The 25,469-nt window shown below is 37.7% G+C and overlaps 1 protein-coding gene across 1 annotated transcript; it reads left to right on the top strand.

The window, feature by feature from the left end:
* The first annotated feature begins 456 nt into the window (after nucleotides 1-456).
* LOC139720619 (uncharacterized) lies at nucleotides 457-25,025 on the top strand. Its single transcript, XM_071631975.1, has 10 exons — nucleotides 457-765; nucleotides 1,265-1,580; nucleotides 7,717-7,932; nucleotides 8,210-8,293; nucleotides 9,585-9,860; nucleotides 12,881-13,102; nucleotides 16,294-16,353; nucleotides 17,495-17,551; nucleotides 18,489-18,609; nucleotides 23,391-25,025. The coding sequence occupies exons 2-10, from the start codon at nucleotides 1,559-1,561 to the stop codon at nucleotides 24,679-24,681; spliced, it is 2,349 nt and encodes a 782-aa protein (XP_071488076.1). The 5' UTR covers nucleotides 457-765; nucleotides 1,265-1,558; the 3' UTR covers nucleotides 24,682-25,025.
* Nucleotides 25,026-25,469: the final 444 nt, after the last annotated feature.

The following is a 25,469-nucleotide window of genomic DNA, read 5'->3' as shown; positions in this document are numbered from 1 at the left end:
CAAGTTCAAGGGTTATTGGCAATGAGAACAATTTAATTTTTATATGAGAACCGAAACATTGTACCATAATTGGGGGACTTAGAGATGTCGATGTGAATCACCTATGCTGGTTGTCGTTAGACAAAATTATAAAAAAGTCTTCAACAAAGCACAAATACAGACAAGAGGGTATAAAGCAATTAATCAAAATAAAGAGACAGCATTGATATGGAAGTGTTCAAACTAATCATGTATATTCTGACATGGTTTCTAAAGGTCTAAATTGTCTTCATGTGCCACCACTATCTTCAAGCCGTTGGAAATTAAACAAAATCAATCACGTACAGATTCGTAGTTTCATACACCCACACACAGCTGCTCAAGAGTTGCCAAGTAGATGCGCACGCAAGCTTGGTGGCCTTTTCTCAACTGGCATCAACAGGCAGACTTATCAGCTTTGAGAATTCTGAACTTTCCCACATGCACTGGACAAGTTCTATTTGATCTTCACCCACACAATATCGAGACTTGGCATATGATTTCACGTTTTTACACCTGGAAATAAAGCGAAGTTTCCTAATTTTGGCGGAGGTGTTGTTCCTCATCTAGCAAATCTAGTTGGAGTCACCGTTTAATGCTACTGCTAAAGAGGGACTGATGAAGAATTTATTATCATTTATGTCACCTAAAATTGATGAAGAATGTCTTTTGTCGTATTGTTCGTTGCCTGTTTCTTGCTCTACCAGCCTTTGCTCACTTCCTCAACTTCGGAAAGCAACATGACGCGTAAGTATTTTTTTTTCTTTTCAATTTTTGTTTAAACAGATATTCTCCAACAGATCATTCACACTTCTTGCTTCTTACCTTTTTACTTATTTGCTGAGGCACACATGCATTTGTGAGAAAACACGCGCACACATACACACAAAAAGCTAAAAAATCTAGTTCCGATATTTCATCCGCTATTTTGCTTCATATTTGTGGTAATTAAAGCACTGATGTGTCCTATACGTTAACCTTCTATTTAGTTGAATAATATTGATGCTTTGTTTGATGATTATACTAGTGTCCCTGTCGACTCTTGATATTCGGTACAGAAAATAAAGCGACGAACACTGAAAGAAAAACAATAATTTCTTTGCACACAATGTCTACAAATGGCACAGTACTAATGATTTATGAATGCTTAATGATATCGATCTTTTTTTTTCTCTCTAAACCGGATACAATATATTAACGTTTACTTGCAAGTATGCCTTTGCACTACTTTTCTGTCCTCCTGCAGATTTTACTCTAAACTGCTCGGAGAAGCCACTAGACCTGGACATATGGTGTAATACAGCATACATCGCCAACAATAGTTGGGTTATACAAGCTCCTCTAGGACGGCGATTTCTCATAGAAATTAAATCCATCAATAATGGATTTATGGGATTCGATATACTGGATGTAATATCAAACAGGACGTTTCAAACTCTGATTAAGCAAGGCGAGTTGCCGCACCCCGTTGTATCGCTGGCGCATGAGACAAAACTAAGTTTATGGAAACATATATAGGCCTGGTGCAGCGAATTTCAAAATGAACGTGAAGTGTTTAGAGGGTAAGTATCAATTTCCTCGTATAAAATCAGTATCAGTGTTTATATTATGACGAGCTTGCTTCCAAAAGGCGCTAAATCCATCATATTTAATGGATTTAGCTCCTTTTAGAAGCAAGCTCTTCATATTTGTTCTTTTGCTTTTTCCCTAAACAACGTGCAATTTTTTTTCTTATCTAAGTTTCTTGCCGCAAAATAGATGCATTTATATGTGTTAACAATTTAATAGAAAACACAATGGCTCGTATAAAAGAGCGTGTAAAAGCCACAATGTCACCAAACCTCAATTTTTACACCAAAATATTCACAGTAATCTTGTTCAGAACAGCAGACAGCAAAACCCGGTGACTTTAAATGAGATTGCACTATATGATAGGTTTCCAAGTTTTAGCAATAAAAACATCTAAAAAATTGTTAGCAGTTTAGCCACGCTTACGGACGTGAGATTCTTATCAATGTAGGGTTTCATGTTTAGATCTTCCGTGATTAATCGTGGTATTTACACTTTCCACGTTTCCAGCCAGAATATTAGCGTTTTTTTGTATTCTCAATCGCTTCACTTGTTACCTATCGCACAAGCAAATTATCCTACCCGTCTGACAAAAAATTAGAAACCACGTTATCAGAGAAACAATTTGTAGCCTTCTGTGGAAACTCCCGAATGGTGTCAGTTGGTAAAAGCTTTTGAAGCGATGCATCATCTGTTTGTGGTTTTGTTGTGGTAATTGTCCTGAAAACGGTAGTATTGCAAAGAAAAAGATAACAGTAAACATTGACGCATCTTCTTTTTCTGAAAGATTAGAAATACCTCGATAAACCCTCATGTCAATTGCTGTGCATTCATACTAAATCAACATCTTCACTGAATGACTAGCGCTCGTATGGCAAGCCTTTTTTACATTTAATGTTAATTTCTGATAGGCCCTATCACAAATTCCATTTTGTGATATCAAAAAATCAAGAATTAAATTTGTGATATCACAAATTCCCGTAAGTGTAGCACATGAACTTAATTTGTGATATCAAGAAATCGTATTTGTGATATCACAAAATCCATTCTTGATATCACAAATTCAATTTGTGATATCAGAAATTCGAATTTGTGATATCTAAAATTCAATTTGAGATATCACTAAATGAATTTGTGATATCTGAAATTCGAATTCTTGATATCAAAAATAGGTTTCACGTGAAAAACCAATGGTAATTCGTGATATCACAAAATGATTTTTTGATATCACAAATTCGAATTTGTGATATCACGAAATAAATTTGTGATATCACGAATTTGAATTTGTGATATCAAGAATTCTTATTTGGGATATCACAAATGCGAATTTCTGATATCACAAATTCCATTTTGTGATATCACGAATTGAATTATTGATATCACAAATTCGAATATGTGATATTAGTAATTCACAGGGAATTCGAGCGTTAGTTTTGCGCTGAAATTCAACTGTGAATTCGAGCGTTAGTTGAACGCAGAAATACACGGGGAATTCGAGCGTCAGTTCAGTGCAGTAAATCCCTGTGAATTCGAGCGTTAGTTGAGCGCAGAAATACAAAGTGAACTCGAGAGTTAGTTTTGCGCTGAAATTAAACTGTGAATTCGAGCGTTAGTTGAGAGCAGAAATACACAGGGAATTCGAGCGTTAGTTCAGTGCAATAAATCCCTGTGAATTCGAGCGTTAGTTGAGCGCAGAAATACAAAGTGAATTCGATAGTTAGTTTTGCGCTGAAATTCACCTGTGAATTTGAGCGTTAGTTGAGCGCTGAAATAAACAGGGAGTTCGAGCGTCAGTTCAGTGCAGAAAATCGCTGTGAATTCGAGCATTAGTTTAGCGCAGAAATACAAAGGGAATTCGAGCGTTAGTTTTGCGCTGGAATTCAACTGTGAATTCGAGCATTTTTTTTTTTTTTTTTTTAGCGCAGAAATACACAGGGAATTGGAACATTACTTTTCAGGTGATATTCAGATGGAATGTATACTACTGCTAACTTTGTTTAAGAACAATGTTCAAAATAAAAATAACTATATATGAGAGATTTACACATCCATCATTCCCTAAATGATCATCAAGGTATATTCAATGAATTATTGATACAAATCAATTGTTTTGCAACATGTTATCATGAATTCAATGATACTATGTTCACTTAGGGCCTACATTTAATTCATCTTTTTGGACCCCAAATTGTCATCTGTTACTACATTATTGTTAATTATGATACATTTTTCATGTGGTAATCCCCTTTACAGTAAGACTCTTCCACCAAATCGATGATAATTATGTGTGGTTGTATGTGTATGTGTGTTATAAAAGCATACCATGTGTTTGTATTGCGGACGACCGACCGAGGGCAATCACCCCTCTGGTCTGTGTATGTCAGCAGCGGAGAATAAGATAGAGAGACTGTGAGTCATGCAGGGTGCGAGAGGGAGTCGTAAACTTGCCAAATGTCCACCACTGGTGTCGGTTGGTGGTCACATAAAGCAACGTGTTTCTCCTAAAGACATTTTCTCACTCCTCAAAATCAGTCCTCCAGAACAAAGGGGTGTATCCATTAAGACCAATATGTGTTGGGTGTACAGTTTGCCTGCCCCAATATGTTTATGATTTTGTAAAATAATTTAAAGTGTAATTCATTATAGGCAGGTTTATTCAGCAGAACCAAAACCGGGGAGAACAAAACTGGAATGCACAAGCCCAAAAGTCTTCAGACCAGAGCAAGAAGAGTGAAGATATCCAGATCTTATGAGGAGTTTATGCAGCAGTATGCATGGCAAACAAACAGTTAGAATTTGTAGTAAGAAAAAAACAGTGGTACGAAGGACTTCAATTTTGTTAATCTGCGCAATGAGAAATTTCTCTTATTAACTCGGAGGAGTAACAGGGGGGGGGGGGGGTCGCGAGAGAGTATCTTTCACGTGGCAGAGTAAAGAGAAACGCAAATAAAAGTTGTAAGTCAACCAGTCTCTGCCAAATCAGCGGCGAGAAATGGAGAAAAATAAGAATATGATAATATGTGACCTTAAAGTAATTGACAACATATCAATAATGGCATTTAAGATATGTTGCTAAACGATTTATTTTTTTCGATTTTTTTAAAACCAATTCCTAATCACTTTAAATGAAGACTCTTCATTTAGGTTTTTTTGTAACTATATTATACTATGTAAAGATAACACCTGAAATTCCATAGGAATATCTGCGCTAAACTAATGCTCGAATTCACAATGTATTTCTGCGCTCAACGAACGCTCGAATTCACAGTTGAATTTCAGCGCAAAACGAATGCTCGAATTCCCTGTGTATTTCTGCGCTCAACTAACGCTCGAATTCACAGTTGAATTTCAGCGCAAAACTAATGCTCGAATTCCCTGTGTATTTCTGCGCTCAACTAACGCTCGAATTCACAGTTGAATTTCAGCGCAAAACTAATGCTCGAATTCCCTATGTATTTCTGCGCTCAACTAACGCTCGAATTCACAGTTGAATTTCAGCGCAAAACTAATGCTCGAATTCCCTGTGTATTTCTGCGCTCAACTAACGCTCGAATTCACAGCTGAATTTCAGCGCAAAACTAATGCTCGAATTCCCTGTGTATTTCTGCGCTCAACTAACGCTCGAATTCACAGTTGAATTTCTGCGCAAAACTACTGCTCGAATTCCCTGTGTATTTCTGCTCTCAACTAACGCTTGAATTCACAGTTGAATTTCAGCGCAAAACTAATGATCGAATTCCGTGTGTATTTCTGCGCTCAACTAACGCTCTAATTCCCGTTGGTTTTCTGCACTGAACTTAAGCTCGAATTCCCTGTGTATTTCTGCCCTCAACTAACGCTAGAATTTACGGTTGAATTTGAGCGCAAAACTAATGCTCGAAATCAAATGATTTCTTTGCGAAAGATATGTGCTGAAATTCCATGTAAATTAATGATATCACAAATTGGAATTAGTGATATCACAAAATGTATTTCTTGATATCAAGAATGATTCGTGATATCTCGAATTGAATTCGTGATATCACGAATTGAATTTGTGATATCACTAATTCGATTTCGTGATATCAAAAATTGGTTTTACGTGATAAACCAATGGGTATTTGTGATATCAAAAATTGAATTTGTGATATCAGAAATTCGAATTTTTGATATCACGAAAGGGAATTCGTGATATCAGAAAATCTTTTTAAAAAGTAATTTGGCTTGCCATACGCTTGTACTTATTCCCCCTTTAGATTATGTAAATCAGGTGTCGACATGGACAATTTGTGAAAAGAAACACTTCATTGTAAACTGTTTATCACTATTTTCCCAGCAGTCTGATCTGAATTAACACATGTTTGTTTTGGGTTATTTTTGTTAATACGCATCTTTATTCTACAGAAAGGGAAGGAGTGGCTTCGTGTGATCAAGTCTTCCACCCCTCAAAAAAAAAATAATAATACAGTGTAATGATAGACGATGAAGACACAACTCATATTTGAAATAATATGAAATAAGCTCTTCAAAGTCTTCAATTGGGTCTATCTAGAAAAGCCTCGATCTTTATAAATCACAGAAGACAAACGATCTCACATTACAAACACAAACGAGGTATTAATGCCGATAAAGGCGTCAATCCATCTCGCGAGTTAGCGTAACTGAACTTCTAAACTTCTAAAAAAAAAAAATAATCCTTCAAGGGGATCCATTCTTTTTACAGGCTCTGAAAGGGACAAAAGAGAATGGCTAAATATAATAAAATATGTATTGTTTTAACACTGAGCGAAAATTACTGACCTCATGTATGTATTGGATATCATATCAAGTACAGTGTGGATTTCTTTTCGAGAAGAATGTATTTCAGCAAATTTGAAATACATTAATGTATGATATGGATAGGAGTGGACCAGTATCTCTGAATGACAGCACAAGACACCTGTTTGCAGCAAGATTAAGCATTATGAAGAAAAAAAAATTCTTGTCTGCATGAAAGATAGCTCCTGAACAAATTATCATCGTTGCTTACGGTGAAGGTCTTGGAGAGGTCAAAGAAAATCTCAAATGTGTGATAAGCATCATAGATTGTTATCTTATTGGGGAAAATAAAGAATGCTTGGGTTGTGGATCGGTTTTGGTGGAAGCAAAACTGTACACCATAAACTATATTCCACTTATTTAGGACACAATTAGGTCGTGAACAACTACCCCTCCCCCAACCGCAGAATCTTCGAGAATAACGTTGATAGGGATATGGGCGAAAGTTGTCCAGTTGACAGGGGTTACTTTTTACTTAGTTCAATCATTGTTTGCTATCTTTACAGTTATCTTTAAGTGGAAATGCAATTTCAAATCATAAATCAAAAGTATGTATCTGTCTCGACATTCCTCAATAAACGTTGTGATTCCGCCGTAGCCTTGACTCTTCAGATTTCTTTTCAGATTATTAATTATGTCAATAACTTCGGTTCCAATTTTAGCGAAACAACATCAGATGTTGTTATTATTGTATCATTATTATTTTTTGGAAAGATTTCGAATGAGATAAATTGAATAAATATAGTGAGGTCCACTATGCGAAAACAATCATAGAATGGGCTATATGAGGTTGTTTAGAACCAGTTTCCAAGGCGATAGTTATGTATATGAGCTCTTCCCTCTCCCCTTTGTATCACAATTTATCCGACTAGAAGCATACGGAACCCGAATTAATCAAGATGCAATGATGCCACTTTGTAAGTTAAAAGCAAAACCAAAATCATTTCAAATCATTATTTTTTTTTAGAAGATAATTACAAGGCATTTTCTTCATCATTTGGCGTTTAGGCGAATAAAAGTTAATTCGACATTCTGTATCATTTTTTCTTTAATCTTGAATTTTTGTCTTTCTTCTTTTCCTTCTTCTTTCCTTCTTCTGTTTTCTTGTTTATTATCTATATCAGAAGACGTTGATATCTCTATTTTCATTGGCAATTCATTTCTCAAGAACGTTGTTCTCTATCATATATTTGCATTTACCCAAAATAATCTTCATGAATCCATCGTGTCGTGTACTGTATTTGGGGTGTTGTTGTGAAAAGGAGAAATGAATTCAATTCCAAAAATCACAGATGAAACTTTATGGTCACCTATATTTTATTCAATTTCAAGAAATACCATCCGTAAAGCTGGTTGGCGAACCCTCTCCTCTGGATGGCTTAGTGGTCCTGGAGTCAGACCGGTATATTTGTATTGATGGTTTTACCGTCGAAGCTGCTAATTTAGTCTGCAGAGAGCTCGGCTTCCCAGCGGTAAAAGATTATTCGGCGCAAATCATTCCAAATACAGCAACATCGGACTGGACTCAATGGCTTTCATATTCTACAGGTAGGCCTAACTGTGATATTCTGCGTAAAGATTAAAAACGAAATGTATCTTAAATGTTTACACATTGATTCGTGAAGAAACAGACGAATATACAAAATTGAATTTGCACGTAAGGTTCGGAATATTTGAGTAACATTCTCGAGATAGGTCATTGCTGCGAATTTCCCCTGACCCAACTTCCGTTCCCCTCGGCGTGACAGAATTTACGGAGATATGATAAACGTTTATTCACGCCGTGGCTAATGTCTTCACTGATTTTCGATACATTAATGCACAGGTTGTCAGCGTGCAAGAGTAAAGGACTGTCTATTAAACAAAACTGAGTGTGAGTGGAACAAGGCTGTGAGACTCAGATGCCAAGGTGAGATTGAACATGAAAAGTTGTAGCGATTTATCAGTTTATCATGTATGTATGATGCATATTATATCATCTCTTCCTTTTTTTTGGGGGGGGGGGGGGAGGGGGGTTCGGAAGTATAATGTTTGTGGGTTTGTATATTTGACGTGTTCCCATCTTGCTCTTATGAAGTATTAGACATAAAAGCCAAGACAAGATGGTAAATACGATAAGATGACTGAAAGTATATAAAGACATTGAATACTTGTAGAAACAGAAAGATGAATAGCTTGTCAGAAATGGATTGATTTTTTAACATAATAGGAAGACTTTTGTCGACTTTATAAAGCACGTCATAATCACGTGTTGCTTTGAAAGGACGTTAAATGTGCATTTATCCATTACCGTTCTAGATGATTGACTGCATCTAAGTTACAAAACCGACTGTCCGAATACTGGTGTTTATCTGTTTGTTTGCTTTTCTGTTTCTGTGATATGACGAACGAATAATTATAATGTTTTTATACATAACATATTCATCGGATAGTGCGTTTGCACGTGTATGCAAATCCTTTCTTGTTGTGGTGGTGGTGCCTTCTATTGTTTGTAATTTTCATGTGTCACTGTTTGTGTACTTTATCATGGACATGAGATACTGTGATAGCTTTAGACTTTTTACGAAAAATAAACAATTATACGAGACATATTAGGTTCGTGTAATGTTACGTCCAAAACCTAACATCTTTCAACCTTTAACTTTTTAGAATAAGGACACTTTCATGTGTGGTCCAATTAAATACCATACAGCTATTAAACAGAACATCTTGATTTCGTCTACCTCACCTATTGTAGTCTATAGTACATAACTGAACTCTGGAATGATATTAGGTTCATTCACAAGGTTTGAAGTGATTGTAGTTATATCCGCTTAAGATCAGCGTGTGAAAATTCTTATCGTTAAGACTCTCACTCTCAGCTTGTCATTTGTGAGATATCCCCCTCCTACATCCATGTCCTGACAATGTTGTAAAGCTCTTCCGGCTTCTCAGATTATTCCGTTCAAAATGTTAGGTCTGTCATGTATGTACATAATATGTATACTGTCTCAAACTAATGGTTATTGGTCAGCGTGAAGGCACGGTTCGTGGTGTTAAGATAAATGGATTTTTTTTTTAATATTTGAACAATCGGGATTTTTAAAAATGATTTATTTTGAATTGTGTCAGCAGTAGAATGTCAAAAGTGTGGATCAATAACCATTCAGCGAATAGGAATCACCTGAAGATTTTAACAATCACATACTGTATGAACTCAGAACCAGGATTTCTTGGATGCTACCGGGACAATCGTCACTCCTTTCAGGCTTTGTATGTTTCTGGATTTCACGTTCATTCTGACGAAGAGTGCGTGTCTACCTGCAGACGAAAATCGGAAAACCATGACATTGCTATTGTCAATGAAAGGACCTGCACATGTTATCAATCAGAAGCGTTTACCAACTTTATTTCTGGCGTGAGCAGTGCTCCTTATTGGACACCTGAAACCATCGGAGAACTTAAACCAGGTCCGCAAATCCATTGTTTGTTTAACCGTGAGTATCAAAAACGTGTGTCCTATAGAGGAAGAAAATGTTCCTATTTTCATTATTCTCTCTATAACAGCGTGTGTGTGTGTGTGTGTGTGTGTGTAATAATAATAATAATAAATAATAATAATACATACAATTTCTATAGCGCCGTTCTCCACTTTGATTAAATGCTTAAGGCGCTTTACAATTGTACATCAAAGCAAACAGATTGAAAATACAAGTACATCACAGTAATAGAAGAAGGATGAAGAAGCAGAAAAAAAAGGCATGAAAGTCTGTCTTCAAAAGACACTGGTCTTCAAAATGCACTGCTAAACAGATAGGATTTTAAATTACTCCTGAAAGATGTTATAGAGCTTGAGTCTTTCAGCTCACGAGGAAGTGAATTCCACAGTGTTGGTCCAGCGTGAGCGAAAGCTCGTTCCCCCCAAGATTTCCTAGAAAACGGAATATGTAAGAGACCTGAAGTTGAGGATCGAAGAGTTCGTGAAGGTTGGTATTGACGAAACAAACAAACATTGTAATCAGGAGCTGTTCCCTCAATAACATGACAAACCAAAAGAAGTATCTTAAACCGAATACGCTCCTGTACAGGCAACCAATGAAGACTCTTCAGGATAGGTGTGATATGACTGCGTTTACTTGACAAAGAAACAATACGTGCAGCGGCATTTTGTAGCTTTTGTAATTGGGCAATTTGCGAGTTTGGTAGATTGAAAAACAAACCATTACCGAAATCAAGGCGTGAAGAAATAAGTGCATGAACAAGTTTTTCCGTGGCAGAGCGAGTCAAATACTTGCGAATAAAACCAATATTGCGCAATTGATAACGGACTGATTTAAAAATGTTGGTGATTTGATCGGACATAGCCATGTGAGAGTCAAACATAACACCCAGATTGCGACATGACTTTGACAGAGGAATATCACTACCTACAATCGAAATACAATTAATATCCAACTTATTGAAGTGAGATTTAGAACCAAAAAGGATAAATTCACACTTGCTGTGGTTTAGAAACAATGAGTTAGACCTCATCCAAGCATCAATATCAATGATGCAATTTTCTAGACAGCGCAGTGCATGAGATGCTTGGATTTGATGTGGTGGAAAAGATACAAAAACTTGTATGTCGTCTGCATATAGATGATACCGAACAGAATGCCTTTGAAATATTTTCCGCAGACCGATCAAATAGATAGAAAAAAGGGTGGGCCTGCCAACAGAGCCTTGAGGTACACCACAGCCTAATGGCTTTGAAGACGATGTGACACCATTCAAAAGAACAGACTGTGAATGGTGTGATAGGTATGATTTAAACCATTCGAGAGCTTGTCCCTGGATACCCAAACTTCTAAGTGTATTGACAAGAATTCTGTGATCTACAGTGTCGAAGGCCGAAGACAGATCCAACAAAACCATTGCTGTGACGGATCCGGAATCCATTTCCCTTAAAATATAACTAGAAACATTTATCAGAAGGGTCTCCACACTATGGTGAGGGTGATAAGCCGACTGTAAAGGATCGAATAGACCATGTTCCAGCATATAGTCTGAGAGTCTCGAAAACACAACTCTCTCCAAAATCTTGAACAAAAACGAAAGATTGCATACAGGACGACAACTTGTCAATGATTCCTTATCCAATGAAGGTTTTTTTTCAGCAAAGGACGGATCAGACCTTTCTTTAAAGATAAGGGTACGGTAGCTTGCTCGATACTGAGGTTAACAATTTGAGAAAAGTGTAGTTTTCAGACTTTGTATTACCCCTCTGATTTATCACAGTTTCTGGGATGGGTATGACACGGAAAAATGATACATTATAATCATAAGTTAAGCCCCTTTTACACTTTCAAGGATTGCTTCACGGATGATCACGGATCGTCATCCTTGGTGTTTCGGCATGCAAATTGTCGATTTTCCTCTCAATGCCGGTGTGAATGCGATCACAACTGGGTGTCTACACGGACAAGTACAGAAGCTACAGGGACAAGTACGGTGCCTACACGGACAGACAAGGAATGAACGCTGACCGACAGCGGAAACGATACGGAGCTAGCACGGATATCAAGGAAGAGCACGGATGTAAATGAGTCCCTTCGCGGTCTTTACACGGATATCCCAAAAAAGTTGACACATGACATTTGCTTTTGATTTTTCATACTTTATCATTTTAGGGCGACTTCCAGAGCTAAGTAACAAGCACCGTGACCAGAAAATCTACAGCAGCCTACATACGCCTCTGCTTGTCGAACTTATAACGTCATATATCTTTTTTTTTTGTTGTTGCAAAATCTCATTTTGCGGGAACATCGTAACATAAACAAAGCAAAACAAAATAAGACGAATCAAAAGACAAAAAAAAAGGCAAGAAGATGTGTGTGGGTGACTGAAGCTTCTTTTGCGACAACTACAACGTATAGGCCTACTAACAGTAAGAGGAGTTGATGGCTGTAGGGCCTGCTGATGAGGAAATATGTGAGCATATTTCATAGACTTTCTGAGCTTGTATTGGCAAAATACACGAATTTCTCATCCCGGATGGAGCCGATGCTAATACGGACGTCCCGATGTCTTCACGGAGGTAACACGGAGTAGCCAGTGCCTACAAGGAAGGAGTACGGATGCAGCACGGAGTAGACGGTGCCAACAAGGAAGAGTTCGTATTGATTAACATCCGTGATTTCCGGGATGAAAAGTTAAGCAAGCTTAATTTTTTTCCGCGGACATGCCGGATGATCAAGGATAATGCCGGATGACTTCACGGAGTCAACACGGTCATGCCGGAAACAGTACGGATGATCCCGGATCGACGATCCGTGGTCATCCGTGATGCAATTCGTGAAAGTGTAAAAGGGGCTTAAGAGTCAACAATTGTGACGGTTGCGACAGAAGAGGTAAGTTTACCATATTTAATATATACATGTATTTTCTTTCTATTGCTTTGATATTTAAACTCTTTTTTTCTTCTTTTTTTATAATAATCTTTTTTTTCGCAAATTTTCTCCTTTATACTTGAAAGTTTCTGTCGGGTTTTGTGAGCATCCCGGCCCTGTGTCCGATGGTTGTTGGGACTCTAATATCACGAGCTTTGGATCCAAGATGACTCTTACCTGTGGCGAAGGGTTCATAAAAAGCGGCAGTGCGACATTGCAGTGCGTGAGACTACCTGGCTGGTCGACTTACTTCCCGGTTTGGAACGCGTCAGTCCCGTATTGCCGGGCAGTCGACAATGCAACAAACGGTCTGTCGTGCTAATTTAGTACATCTTAATGTAACCAACGCAAACTTTTTTTCTTTGGTTTATATATTAGAATAGAGAAATGAGACATGACATGTCTTTTTTTTTTAAATTCAAGTTCCATATTCCACATTCCATATTCAGGTTTCATATTCCATTTGATTTCGCAGTAAAATATGTATAACACAACATTCAATTTTAGACATAATTTCACAAATGTATAAGGACATGTAATAAAATGATGTGTAAATATGAGGAACCTACTAAAAAGCAATGCTTGTAGGATGTAGGTTCCAAAGAAATATTATAAGCGTTTAGCATAACATGCTAATTACGAAAGATGACGGAACACAAGCGAAAATCGGTATGTCGAGATTATAATAAACTCTACGGAATGTACAAAATAGTTTATGATATTTAAGGTAAAACTCAGGGATTCAATGCTCCATAAAATTGCACTATTGTCAAAGAAATGTGGTCAAATGAAGTCAAATGAAGTCACCCGAGCGGGGCATCATTGCGAATAAGAACAGATATATCAAAATGGTCACAGCAAGTAACTATAAATAAGATTAAAAAAAAAATGGCTTTAGATTTTGCTTAAAGGAACTTAGAGAACTTGATTGCAGCCGAACAGAATCTAACTCATTCCAGAAAGAAGGACCGGTAGAAGTAATTGTCTTAAGGGCTAGAACTGTACGAACGGGGGAAAAGTGATATGATCCACTTTGTCTTATAGGGTAATTATGAATTTCACTGTTTTTAACAAACATTGAGGAAAATAAACAAGGAAGATCGCCAATGCTCAACTTATACATAAAAATTCCAACGTGATACAAATACAAATCATAAACTTTTAGTGATTTACTGGAAACAAACAATTCATCTGTATGATCCAAAAAATGTGCACGATTTATAATCCGCAAGGCCTTTTTCTGCATCAAAAATACCGAATCGATTTTAGTCTTAGAGCAATTCCCCCGGGCCAATATTCCGTAATTTAAGTAAGGTAATGATAGAGTTAAATAGAGGGAATGCAATATTGGCTTGGGGAAGAGGTACTTCAATTTGTGAATAACTCCAACGTTTTTACACAACAACTTACATAAATAATCAACATGAACCTTCCAAGAAAGATTACTATCAATATAAATACCTAAAAATTTTTTGAATCTATTTGATTTAACTGCAAACCATTCACTAATACTGGACCTGGAAGAAACTTTATTGTATTACTAAAACGATATAGTTAGTCTTGTTTATATTGAGCGATAATTTATTCGCCTGTATCCATTCAAATACCAGTTGCAGTTCGTTATTCACAGAATCAAGCAACACATAAGGATCTGAGTGAGAATAAAAAAAGACTTGTGTCATCCGGAAACAGAAGAAAAGACAGCAGAGAGGATGAGTTGCGGAAGTCATTAATATAAAGAATAAATAAAAGAGGAGAGGGAGCCATGTGGAACGCCACAGCAAATCGAACGCCACAGCAAATCGAACCTATTTCTGAGTCATGGTTATTCACAGTAACAAACTGAGTTCTCTCGGTAAGATAACTTCTGAACCACTCCAAGGCCTTTCCACGAATGCCGTAATGATTTAATTTGTACAAAAGCATTTCGTGGTCTATTGTGTCAAAGGCCTTGGAGTAGTCCAGAAACAAGCCGACTGTATGCGACTTTGAGTCTATAGCTTTCGCAACTTTCTCTACAAGTAATAATATAGCATGAGTGGTTGCATGTTTTTTCCGGAATCCGAATTGATTATCAGCTAAAATATCACATTCATTTAAGAATTTAAGTAAACGATTATAAACCACCTTCTCAAGTATTTTAGTAAAAGAAGACAGTAATCATATTGGTCGATAATTTCCCAACTCATCCTCTCTACCCTTCTTATAGATTGGTAAAACTTTGGCAATTTTCATTTGAGCGGGCACAATGCCAGAAAGTAAAGACAAATTCAAAATGTGGACTAATGGTGAAAGAATTTCATTTATAATACATTTTATGAGATGATTAGAAAATCCATCGTGACCTGCACTATTCTTGGGGGAAAGAGAATTAACAATATCTAAGACCTCTGCTTCAAATACAGGGAGAAAAAATAAAGACTGAGCATTGGAATTTAGTAGATATGAGTGGAAAGGTCTGTGTGCAGATGAAAAATATGTTGCGTGCCAAATTTGGACCAATGTTAACAAAAAAAAAAAGAAGAATTAAATGCTTCCGCAATTTCTCCATCATCTGTTATATTATTGCCTTCACAGACAATCTTATCAATTACACTTTTATTTTCATGTTTATGAATTACATTATTAATTATACACCAAGTGGATTTTACATCTGACTTATGCTGTTCAAACAAAGAACAAAAATAATCCTTTTTCGCTTTACGTAACAGGGATGTAAGGGTATTTCGATACTTGATGTACTTTGATTTATTCAAAGCTGTGTTATGTGATTTGTATCTGTAAAACAGAGTACTTTGTCTTATGACATATGAAGCAAACAATTTCGAGGTGGTTGGGATCATTATTTTGTCATATGGCAGCAAATACCTCATAAACCCCCACAAAAAAGATTTCAATCAAATGCGCAATTTCACTTAAAATTTGCATAAGATTAGAGGAAGAGCGCAACATTCATGACAACTTGAACAACATTTGGCATCTGACTGACTACTGCATTTATTAATAACTGAAACACATCATCTCTGTTTCATTTGGTTAAATTATCATTGTTTCCCACCATACTTAGTACCATCCAATCGTCTACAAAATCGCCACCCTGATTTCCTTATTTCATATCATGAATAATATGCGTCTTAAATGAGCTTGCGTTAATATTTTATGTGGCAAGTGACGAATCTTTAATAATGTCATGAATCATTGATACGCATTGAATCTTAAACATGTTTTTTGATGTCCATTGTTTGACCAAGTTTTCTGGTAACATACTTCTTTCCTTCACTGCGAAGTGCCAAAAGTGAATGTGCCCAGTAAAATGTGCCATTGACACGTTTTATCCACGCTCAAACTCATCGCAGGACGCATACCATAGTTCATAATTATGAGAGAACGAATTTGGTGTGATAAATTGATTGATATTGTTTCAAATCTTAATAATTAGTCATGGATTATGTTTCATTAGTTGTAAACGTTTACGAATTAGTGAGAGTTTTGTTTACAGATAAGGAAAGGCACGATGCCGAAATCAGCACAACACCATCACAAATGACAGTTTCCCCAAGTGAGTATTGCAAGGTGCACATTTAGTATCTTATATGAACTAAAGTGTTCAGTTTGCATAAAAAGTGTGAATGTGTTAGTTTTTTTTTTTCTTGTTGAGGAAACGTAATCTTTTCGCTGTTTGATATTATCTCTCTCTCTCTCTCTCAATTTAAGATTATGTTAAAAAGTCATAAATTCAGGATACCACTTACTCTTGTCATCAGCCTGAAAGACTAAATGATTTATCTATCAGGAAGTATACTCACTTTGCTATAAACACACCAGCTATAAAACAGGGAAAAAAAAGGTGTAAACAATATATCGGCATAAGCTTTCATTTCTACGTAGGTGTAAAAAATGGGTATCAAAGTAGAAGTCTGGACTAAGAAGGGACTAAGCACTGGTTGATATGGTGTATATGTGACCGTGCATCACAAAACAAACAAAAAGTCGCATTTCTTGATTTTACGTGAGGACTCAAAAAAGGTGAAATGGGTGAACCGAGCCAATTTTAGTTTTCCATATTTTTGGAAAGAGCTATTCTTCTTCTACATCATTCTTGAGTTTGGGATCATAAATTAAATGGGAAAGTGGGTTTTCAGCAGTTTTTTCTACAACCACTTTTTTAGTAGAGCATTGTAATCAGGTTTTTCTTAGAGGCCCTTTTCATTTCTTGAAAATCCTTTGCACCCTCTTCACTTTCAACCCTAATAACTTTTGAAAGGAGAATGCTACTACTCTGAAAGTTTACATTTATCATGGTCAGAATGTGGTTATAGACCATGCTTAATTTCAGCTTAATCTGATAATCCCTTAATTTGGTGGTGCTACAGTGGTTAACATCATGTTTTGTCCCATTCATTGCACAGGTAGCACAGCTTAGTAAAGATTAAGCACTTGAAAAGACCCTGTACTTCAGAGCCTCTTTTCTCAGTACACACTTTCCAGAGTGTGTGTTTTCTTTCCAGTGTTTATATAGGTTATTAGAATCCATTTGAATTGAGTTATACATCATTTTAAAGCTTGGAGTCTGCTCTTTCAGAATCTGCCCTTAACTAAAAATCCATGTCTGGAGACTTTTTGTTTGTTTTGTGGTGCAGGGTCACATATGTACTACACATGTACGATAAACGTTCTTGTTATCTCCTCCATATGAATAGGCGAATTGCAACCCGTTGAAGAACTAACAACATTACAAAAGACGGTGACTTCTTCCGGTGAGCTCGACAGCTTTGCCATAAAGTCCGTTTCTCCCCTTCCCCTCTTTTATATCTCTTCGTAAATTCAATATTAATGACAACACTTTGCGCTGATCTCGACATATCTTTCCTTTTATCTTGTTCGTTGTTGCGACCAGAATGTTGTTTTCCTTCCCCTGCTTTACTTACATTGTACTTTGGTTTAGCGAAGTGTCAATCACGTGCACGTAGCTGTTCACGTTTCCGTTGCTATTTAGTATCCTGAAGTGATGTGGGTAAAAATATCACGTGTCCTGTCAAAAGCGTAGAATTGATTAGGGATTAGTAAAGGCATATTTGTTTTGTTGTTCGATGTTATATCGGTGGTTTTTTTTTTAGTTGATAGATTTTGTGACAGACTGAGGGACAGAGGTTACATTAAGTATGTTTCAGTGTATATACAACTGTATGTATATGGAAGTATGCTGTTTGTCTATTTGTACATCATAAATTATATCAAATTGGAGTATAGTTTTATTGTGTACTTTTTCAATGGGCTAGTAAGGACATTTTTTAAGTTACTTTTATTTTATCGATTGTGTGACAGAGGGACAGAGGTTGAAAATGTATGTGTCTGTATATATTAACACATGGAATTATGCTATTTGTCTATTTTTACTTCATATACATGTATGTTGGATTATCAATAGTCTTTACTTTACCTATACACAGTTATGCTGTCCTGACCCAGAAAAAAAGAAGGAACGTTTCTCATCGTATCATGGACTTTGATAATGATGTGCTGTCTCAACTCATGATCATAGAATGAAAGGTTATGAAGATATGATCAAAAACTTGATATAGCTTTTGTTGCTTTGACAGGAAAGTTAATTTAATTTCTCTCCACTTTTTTTTTTCCAAAGCACTTTGTTCTTCTTCGTATTATGAAGGCTTGATTTCTTGCATTATGTTTCAGTGTCTGGTCACCATCAAATAGATAGTATGGTAGGCCTCTACACCCTGGGAACCTTTCTGTTTGTCGTTCTCACGTTACTTGTCATCCTCTCCGTGGCTTGGTACAAACACCACAAGAAAAGGTGAGATTTTGAATAATAAACTGTTTTTCGTGTTTATAATGTGAAAGGAGGGGATGGAGCGGATCGCGGCGAGGAAATGAGCTCTTGCTAGCAAGCACAAGTAATTTTAGTCATAAAGTGTATTATTCACTTACAAACTTAAATCATATTAAAATACGTTAACCAAATGTTACATGAATTAATGTAATGCTAAATGCTTTTGAGTGAAAAAGTATTAGAGCACTGAATCGCACCCATGATTCTTAGGCCTAATAAACTTGTTTCCTGTTGCTACAGTCACACATCACGGCCGGACGTCGAACCGGGTCCATAAGGAATTAAAACCGTATCGATCCGGTTTGACCCGTAGAGACCCGCATTGACCCGCATCGTAACCCGTGTCAATTCCTGTTGGATTCCGGGGGCTACGATACGGCGGTGAAAAATTTGGGGTCATCCCACGGGAACGACACCCACCAGTCATACGGTCCACGAGACCGACATCAAAAATAGGTCCATGAGTCATACAGCCCATGAGTTATACGGCTCACGAGTCATACAGCCCATGAGTTCGACACTAGGCACAAAAGGCTCACGAGACCGACACTAAGCAAAGAAAGCCCACGAGACCGACACTACACAATTAAGGCTCACGAGACCGACAGTGCGCAAACGAGGCTCACGAGACCGACAGGATGAACAGCGCCATCTACATGTCAATTACAAATATGTACCTGTACAGCGTGTTCCGTTAAAGGGGAAAATTGCATACTGGCGGGTGCAATTTCGTTACGCTGTCGAGCAAGAGATTGTTGCTAACCTACAACAGCAGCAGCACCATCTACATATCAACCAATTTAAATATGTATTTCTACACGTCGTGTGGCTTTTAGAGGGCAGTTCTGTCGCGCTACGGGAAGCGACATTGTTACTATTTTTTTATTTCTTATTCTTATAGAATTGTTCTTTTCATAGAACCCCCCCCCCTTAAAAAATGAAAAAAAAATGATAGAGGAAAGAATGATGAATGGCTTACTTTTAGATACCATCGCGCTATATTTAATAGGCTTTTGTAGACTGCTTAGACGGTGGCCAGGATCTAAGTTTGTTTTCGCCCTTTTCTTTCTCGCTTCACAAGTTAAGTAGGCCTTATTAGATATCCTTTCCGCCTGCTTATACCCGCCTGCTTATAGTATAATTTGTAATTTTCTCTTTAACTTTAATGTACGAAATTCAACGGATGAAAACGTTTTTTTTTTTTTTTTCGCAGCGATTCACCTCGATTTCAGAAGCTTGTGTTTGTAAAATTATTCTTCTCTAAACAGTACATTTTTCATGAAATCGAAAAGTAACTTTCATGGATGCATCTTCTTTTTCCGAATTCTTAACGCTGCCTTAATTGACGATTACATTATTTTCTGTGATTTTTTTTATTATTTCAACACCTTTGCAGATGACTAGTCCCCCCCCCCCCCCCTCCCCCCATATCATGTAAGGCAGGTGTGCACTACAACATTGTCCATTTTGTGAATTTTCTTGTCGTGAACTTCATTTCACACCTGGGTACTTTTTAGTTGGTTGTCTGGATGTCCACATTAATTTATTATTTTTTTTATGAGTAGGTATACCGGTCTGGGCTTTGCAGATATGGAATTAAACGTGGGTGTTTTGGCATTTCCGAAAGTAATGTTGAAACATATCATGCACTTTTACTGGATTTTGTTTATTTTTTTTCACAAACACTCACATACGCAACACAATTAAAGATCTTGAACCGTTCAGGGGGTGAGCGAGGGCAATTGACGGGGAAATACCCTAGCAACTCTCCTTTTCCATCTCTTATAAACCTTCTTTATGCCATTATCTGGACACCCTATACATTTAATTGGTCTATAGGTGGCTCTGTTCATCCTGTCGGTCTCGTGGGCCTTCTTTGCCTAGTGTCGGTCTCGTGAGCCTCTTTTGCTTAGTGTCGGTCTTGTGAACCTCTTTTGCCTATTGTCAGTCTCGTGAGCCTTCTAAGTGTAGTGTCGGTTTCGTGGGATTTCTTTGCTTAGTGTCGGTCTCGTGAGCCTTTTGTGTGAAATGTCGAAGAAATGGGCTGTATAACTCGTGGGCTTATTTTACTTGATGTCGAATTCATGGGCTTAATTTTCTCAGTGTCGAACTCGTGGGCTGTATTACTGGTGGCTGTATGACTTGTGAGCTGTATGACTTGTGGGCTGTATGACTCGTGGGTGTCGGTCTGGTGACGTGCACCCAAAAATTTTTGGTCATGTTCAAAAATTTTTCACGGACTTCAATTCCGTATTGATATTCGAATTGATGCGGTTCACACTGCATTGACTCGCATCGACCCACTGCAACCCGCAGCGTAAAACCGTATGGACCCTTGCCGTATACCGCATTACCTTCATGCAACGAATGATGACAAGGTTTAACATCCGGGTTGGTAGGGTCGACAAGGGTCGATAGGGGTCGAAAACGATTCAGTTAAGGGTTTAAAGCGGATTTTTATACTGTTCGATACGGGTCAATACGGGTCTCTACGGCTCGAACCAGGTCGGTACGGTTTTAATTCCTTATGGACCCGGTTCGAAATAGTACAGCATAAATTACCCTCCATTCCGAGACTAATCCGGCTCATTTTTTCTCGGATCAAATCCGTTTTGTGACCCGGCTGTGGCTAACCCCCCCCCCCCCCCCCCCCCCCCCCCCCCCCCAAGGAAAAACGGCCCGGCTAATCAGCATACAGTGACGTGAGTGTGTACTACTTGCTAGGATTAAAACAAAATGTTGTCGCGGGAAAATTACTCGTGAGCATAGCCCTCAAGAAAAAATTATCTGCAGATAATGAGTAAGTTATTCAAAACTATTTCAATATTGAAAGAATAAAGCTGATCGTTTGTCACAAGAAGCGAGGTAAACACAAATACACGTTTGTCACACGAAGCGAGGTAAACACAAATGCATATATTTGTGTTTACCTCGCTTCGTGTGACAAACGATCAGCTTTATTCTTTCATATTCTACCACGATGATGAACATCTTCCGTACTACTTCAACATTAACTTGTTGTGAAGTAACTTTGTTAGGCCTAGACCCTAGTCAAAATTCATCAGGCTCCGAATCCGAAAGTTTCGGCGAAAGACAATAGATCTAGACCTATTTGTGTTGTGTTGGATAAAGGTCAGGTTATGTAACATGTTAGACCCTATCGATCTAAATGTAAGTCTAACGTTAAGACTTGTCTAACAAACAGTAAACGTTTGAGTCTTGCGTCTCTTTTCTAACCTTAGACTTAACGTTAATCAGAACTTTCAGGGTCTGTATTCCAAAAGTCTAAAGAAAGATCTAGTGTAGGACAAGAATAGCTAGGCCTAACATGGTAGGACAGGCCTGTTTATGAAACTAAGTAAGAAGTCTAAAACTAAAACTTAACCAATTAGAATCCTATTCCTAAGTTTAGTGAAGTGTCAATGTTCAATTATCTACTCCATACCATACTGTCCTAAAATCAAATGGCTGACAATAGATTATGTGAAAAATAGGTAAATGGACAGAATAGAGACAGTTACGAATAAATTGTATTTATTTTTAATTCTTATCTAGACCCTAGACATAGTGAGACTGGGTTGCGTAAAATGCATGCATGATCCCATGCTGCATGCTACAAGTTACAAGTAAAAAAAGTTATATTACAAATTTACATGACATAAAAAACTTTGGTGCGATCCAGAAGGAATAGGCCTAGAGAGCGGATGTAACTTCGATCTAGACCTAGATGTATTTTTTCTATTTAAAGAGTCCTGTCTCGTGTAGGGCTTAGACTAAACCTTCTAGGCTATTTTTTTTTTCTGTCAGTATCGTGCATGTATAGCCTGAGGCTGTAGACTCGTGTAGCCTGCTACGTAGCCAGCCTAGAATAAACGATATATAAAAACTAGTCTAGATCGATCTAGGTCCAGACATCCAATTTAAATTTATTTTGGTCTATACAGACTCTAGCCTAGACTGTACAGATCTAGATCTAGATGCTACTAGTTAGCTACTAGGCCATGTAGCACCACATTACAGCCCTGGCAAGCTTCATATTAAACACGTAACGTTGATACAGCTAGATCGGTCTGGGAATGTTTTACTTTTTAGGTTTGAGCTGCAATCTGAAAAAGCAAAACGTTCCAAGAACGATCTGTTATTTGTTAATGTTATGAAGCCTGCTCTGTAATCAGGGCATAAATGGGGGGATGGAGGATGCATCCCCCAGGGCCCAAGATTGAGGATGGTGCATCATGAATACAAGTTGTACAATGATGTATACATGCATACATAACTCTGGCAGAAGATAATCCTAGTCATTCCGCTGTAGATACTGCGTTTTTCCTTGGGGAAATCAGTCAATTGCATGGGGTTTCCCCAAATTATCTACATTTTCATCAATAACTGAAACACAAAACAAAAACACAAAATGATATTTTCGAGGAAAATTGGTTGCTAGATAGACTAAAATTCCACAATGAAGGAATTTTTCAAAAGAGTAAATTTTCCAGGGGCTTTGGCAAAAATATAAAATGGTGAATATCTCGGTTGTTGAGAAATAGAGCTGGATATAGATACTGCGTTTTTCCTTGGGGGGGGGGGGGGGCAGTGTGTGACTGTAGCATATAGATAATAGATTTAATCAATGATATTTGTTTTCCCACAAGATGTGGTTAATTTAAATTGAAATAAGTACTTTATAGTTGTCACTGAACTGTTATTACCAAAAACTAAATGTTTTTTTTTAATTCTTTGTGTAACAGGTATAGGCCCTCACAAGTTTCGAATCAGCTATTGCAGATGCATCCTGTAGACTCGTCCAACCAAAATCCGAGCTCGACCGATAATGATGTATTTAATACTGACGGTGCTGGCGTTGAAGAAGAGGGTCATCCTTATCCGAACCACCCTGACAACACATTCAGAGACGCCATGGCTCATGGAGAGGACACGAGTCACATGAGACACATCTACCAGGACGCTGCGGAGACACACACGGGGGCTTCCCTACCCTCAAACGTAGAGCAAGTCTCTCGTGCATTTTCTTCACGGAATAACGACAACAAAACTGTCGGCTGCGGGTCATTGCCATCAGCGAATATCCCTTATATTCAAGACTTTAATGACATGCAGGGAACGTCACTGGATCACACGGAAAACGGCTGTGAGGAGTGTGTTTACCACGATGTGGAACTTAATAGCAACAATGAGGTTACAGAAGATGCCTCTAGATCCCCTGGTGGGGCCCGCTTGTTCGATGACACATGTTACAATTCACTGAACTTTAGCAGTAGATCCGACGGTGATTGTACTCAAATGCAGGATGCCAGACTTGCATCTGGGGAACTGGAAAACGAGTATGCCAGATCTGGAAATATCTTAAGGGACAATGACCACGATCATATCAATCATACGTACCACGACGACAGAGCACAAGGTTATGACCCAGCTCACCCATCTATTTGTCCGACGTTTCAGCCTAATCTTCACGCTAACAGAAAAGAAAATCTACTCTGTTCCAGTCTAGGATCCCCAACAGGTGCGCCTTCTGAAGGCGTTTTTTACTACAAGCTAGATCCTGGGGTTTCTCAGGACATTGAAGCTATTAACAGGCCATATCACCCTGACGTTTTCGACCGTAGTGAATATAGTTCGCTGAATCCAGGAAAAGACTCCATAGGTAGCCTTCTCCCTGATGTGAGGGAATTTGATCACTTCTCTGAGAGCCATGACACCAAGACCCCGATTAGAGAGGAACTGTACACACGTGTGAATAAACCAAGAGGAACAGCATTGCCACCGAAACCAGTAATTTGCGAAGAATTGTATGCAAAAGTGGACAAAAGTCGAAAAACTTGCAATGTTGACGCTAAAACACCATTGCCTGATGGCCTGTACGCAGAATTGAAGAAAACAAAAGGACACTCTCCCTCAGCAAACCCGGCGGTGTGCGAAGGGCTATATGCAAATGTGGACAAAACAGGTGACTCGTGCATTACTGACACAAAACCAAATTTCGATGAGGAAATGTATATGAATTTCACAGACATTTGAGATGTTATTTTGATAACGTCGAAAATGTGATCGTTTTCCAGAAGCAATTATTGACTTTGAATCCTTCCCAATTCTAGGCAGGGTTTGTGAATTTTAGATACTGGAATTGCATCTAATGAGGAAATATCAAAAGTGCGAGGTGATATTGCCGTAGATGTAGGCCTGTAACATAACATCGTATACCACAGCCCTGACTCATCAAACACTTAACCGACGTAAGCACATACCTTTCAATAATTGCACTTTTCTTTCTTAATCATGTTAATGCGATGGTTAACTAATCAAACCTGCTACACTGCATGTGTCTAGGTCTTCGCGTGTTTTCAGTGATGAGTAGACTCGCGCAAAAAAAAAATGGTAATGCAATCAACTTAACCGAGTTAAGACAGTCCAACTTTGATGGAAAGTTCTTTTTTTTTTAAATTTGTACTGTATCAAGTCTGCAATGAATTCCGATCACCCATGTCAAGTGGATGGACCAAAGATATTAAGATATAGTAATATTAATGATTTGGTTGATAAGAATATTCCACTTACATGATAATCCACTTAAAACATAAGCCCATGTAATAGATCTATATTACATGTACATATACATGTTGCCTGCAAAAATATTATAGAGGAAGCAAAGGCTACAGAAATTGCACTGGCATTAAAGTTCACATGTTAAGTAGCTGATCGGCAAATAATAATGGTTATATTCCTGAGATAAGGAAAACATTTGGCCCGAATTCACGAAGGTGGTACAATCTTGTCCATGGTTTAAGCCATGGACAAGATAACTGTCC

The sequence above is a fragment of the Diadema antillarum genome, unplaced genomic scaffold, assembly GCF_040938485.1.
Source record: "Diadema antillarum isolate AM-2024a unplaced genomic scaffold, OU_Dant_1.0 scf00000131, whole genome shotgun sequence".
NCBI classification, from domain to species: domain Eukaryota; kingdom Metazoa; phylum Echinodermata; class Echinoidea; order Diadematoida; family Diadematidae; genus Diadema; species Diadema antillarum.
This window is presented reverse-complemented; position numbering and strand designations above follow the sequence as displayed.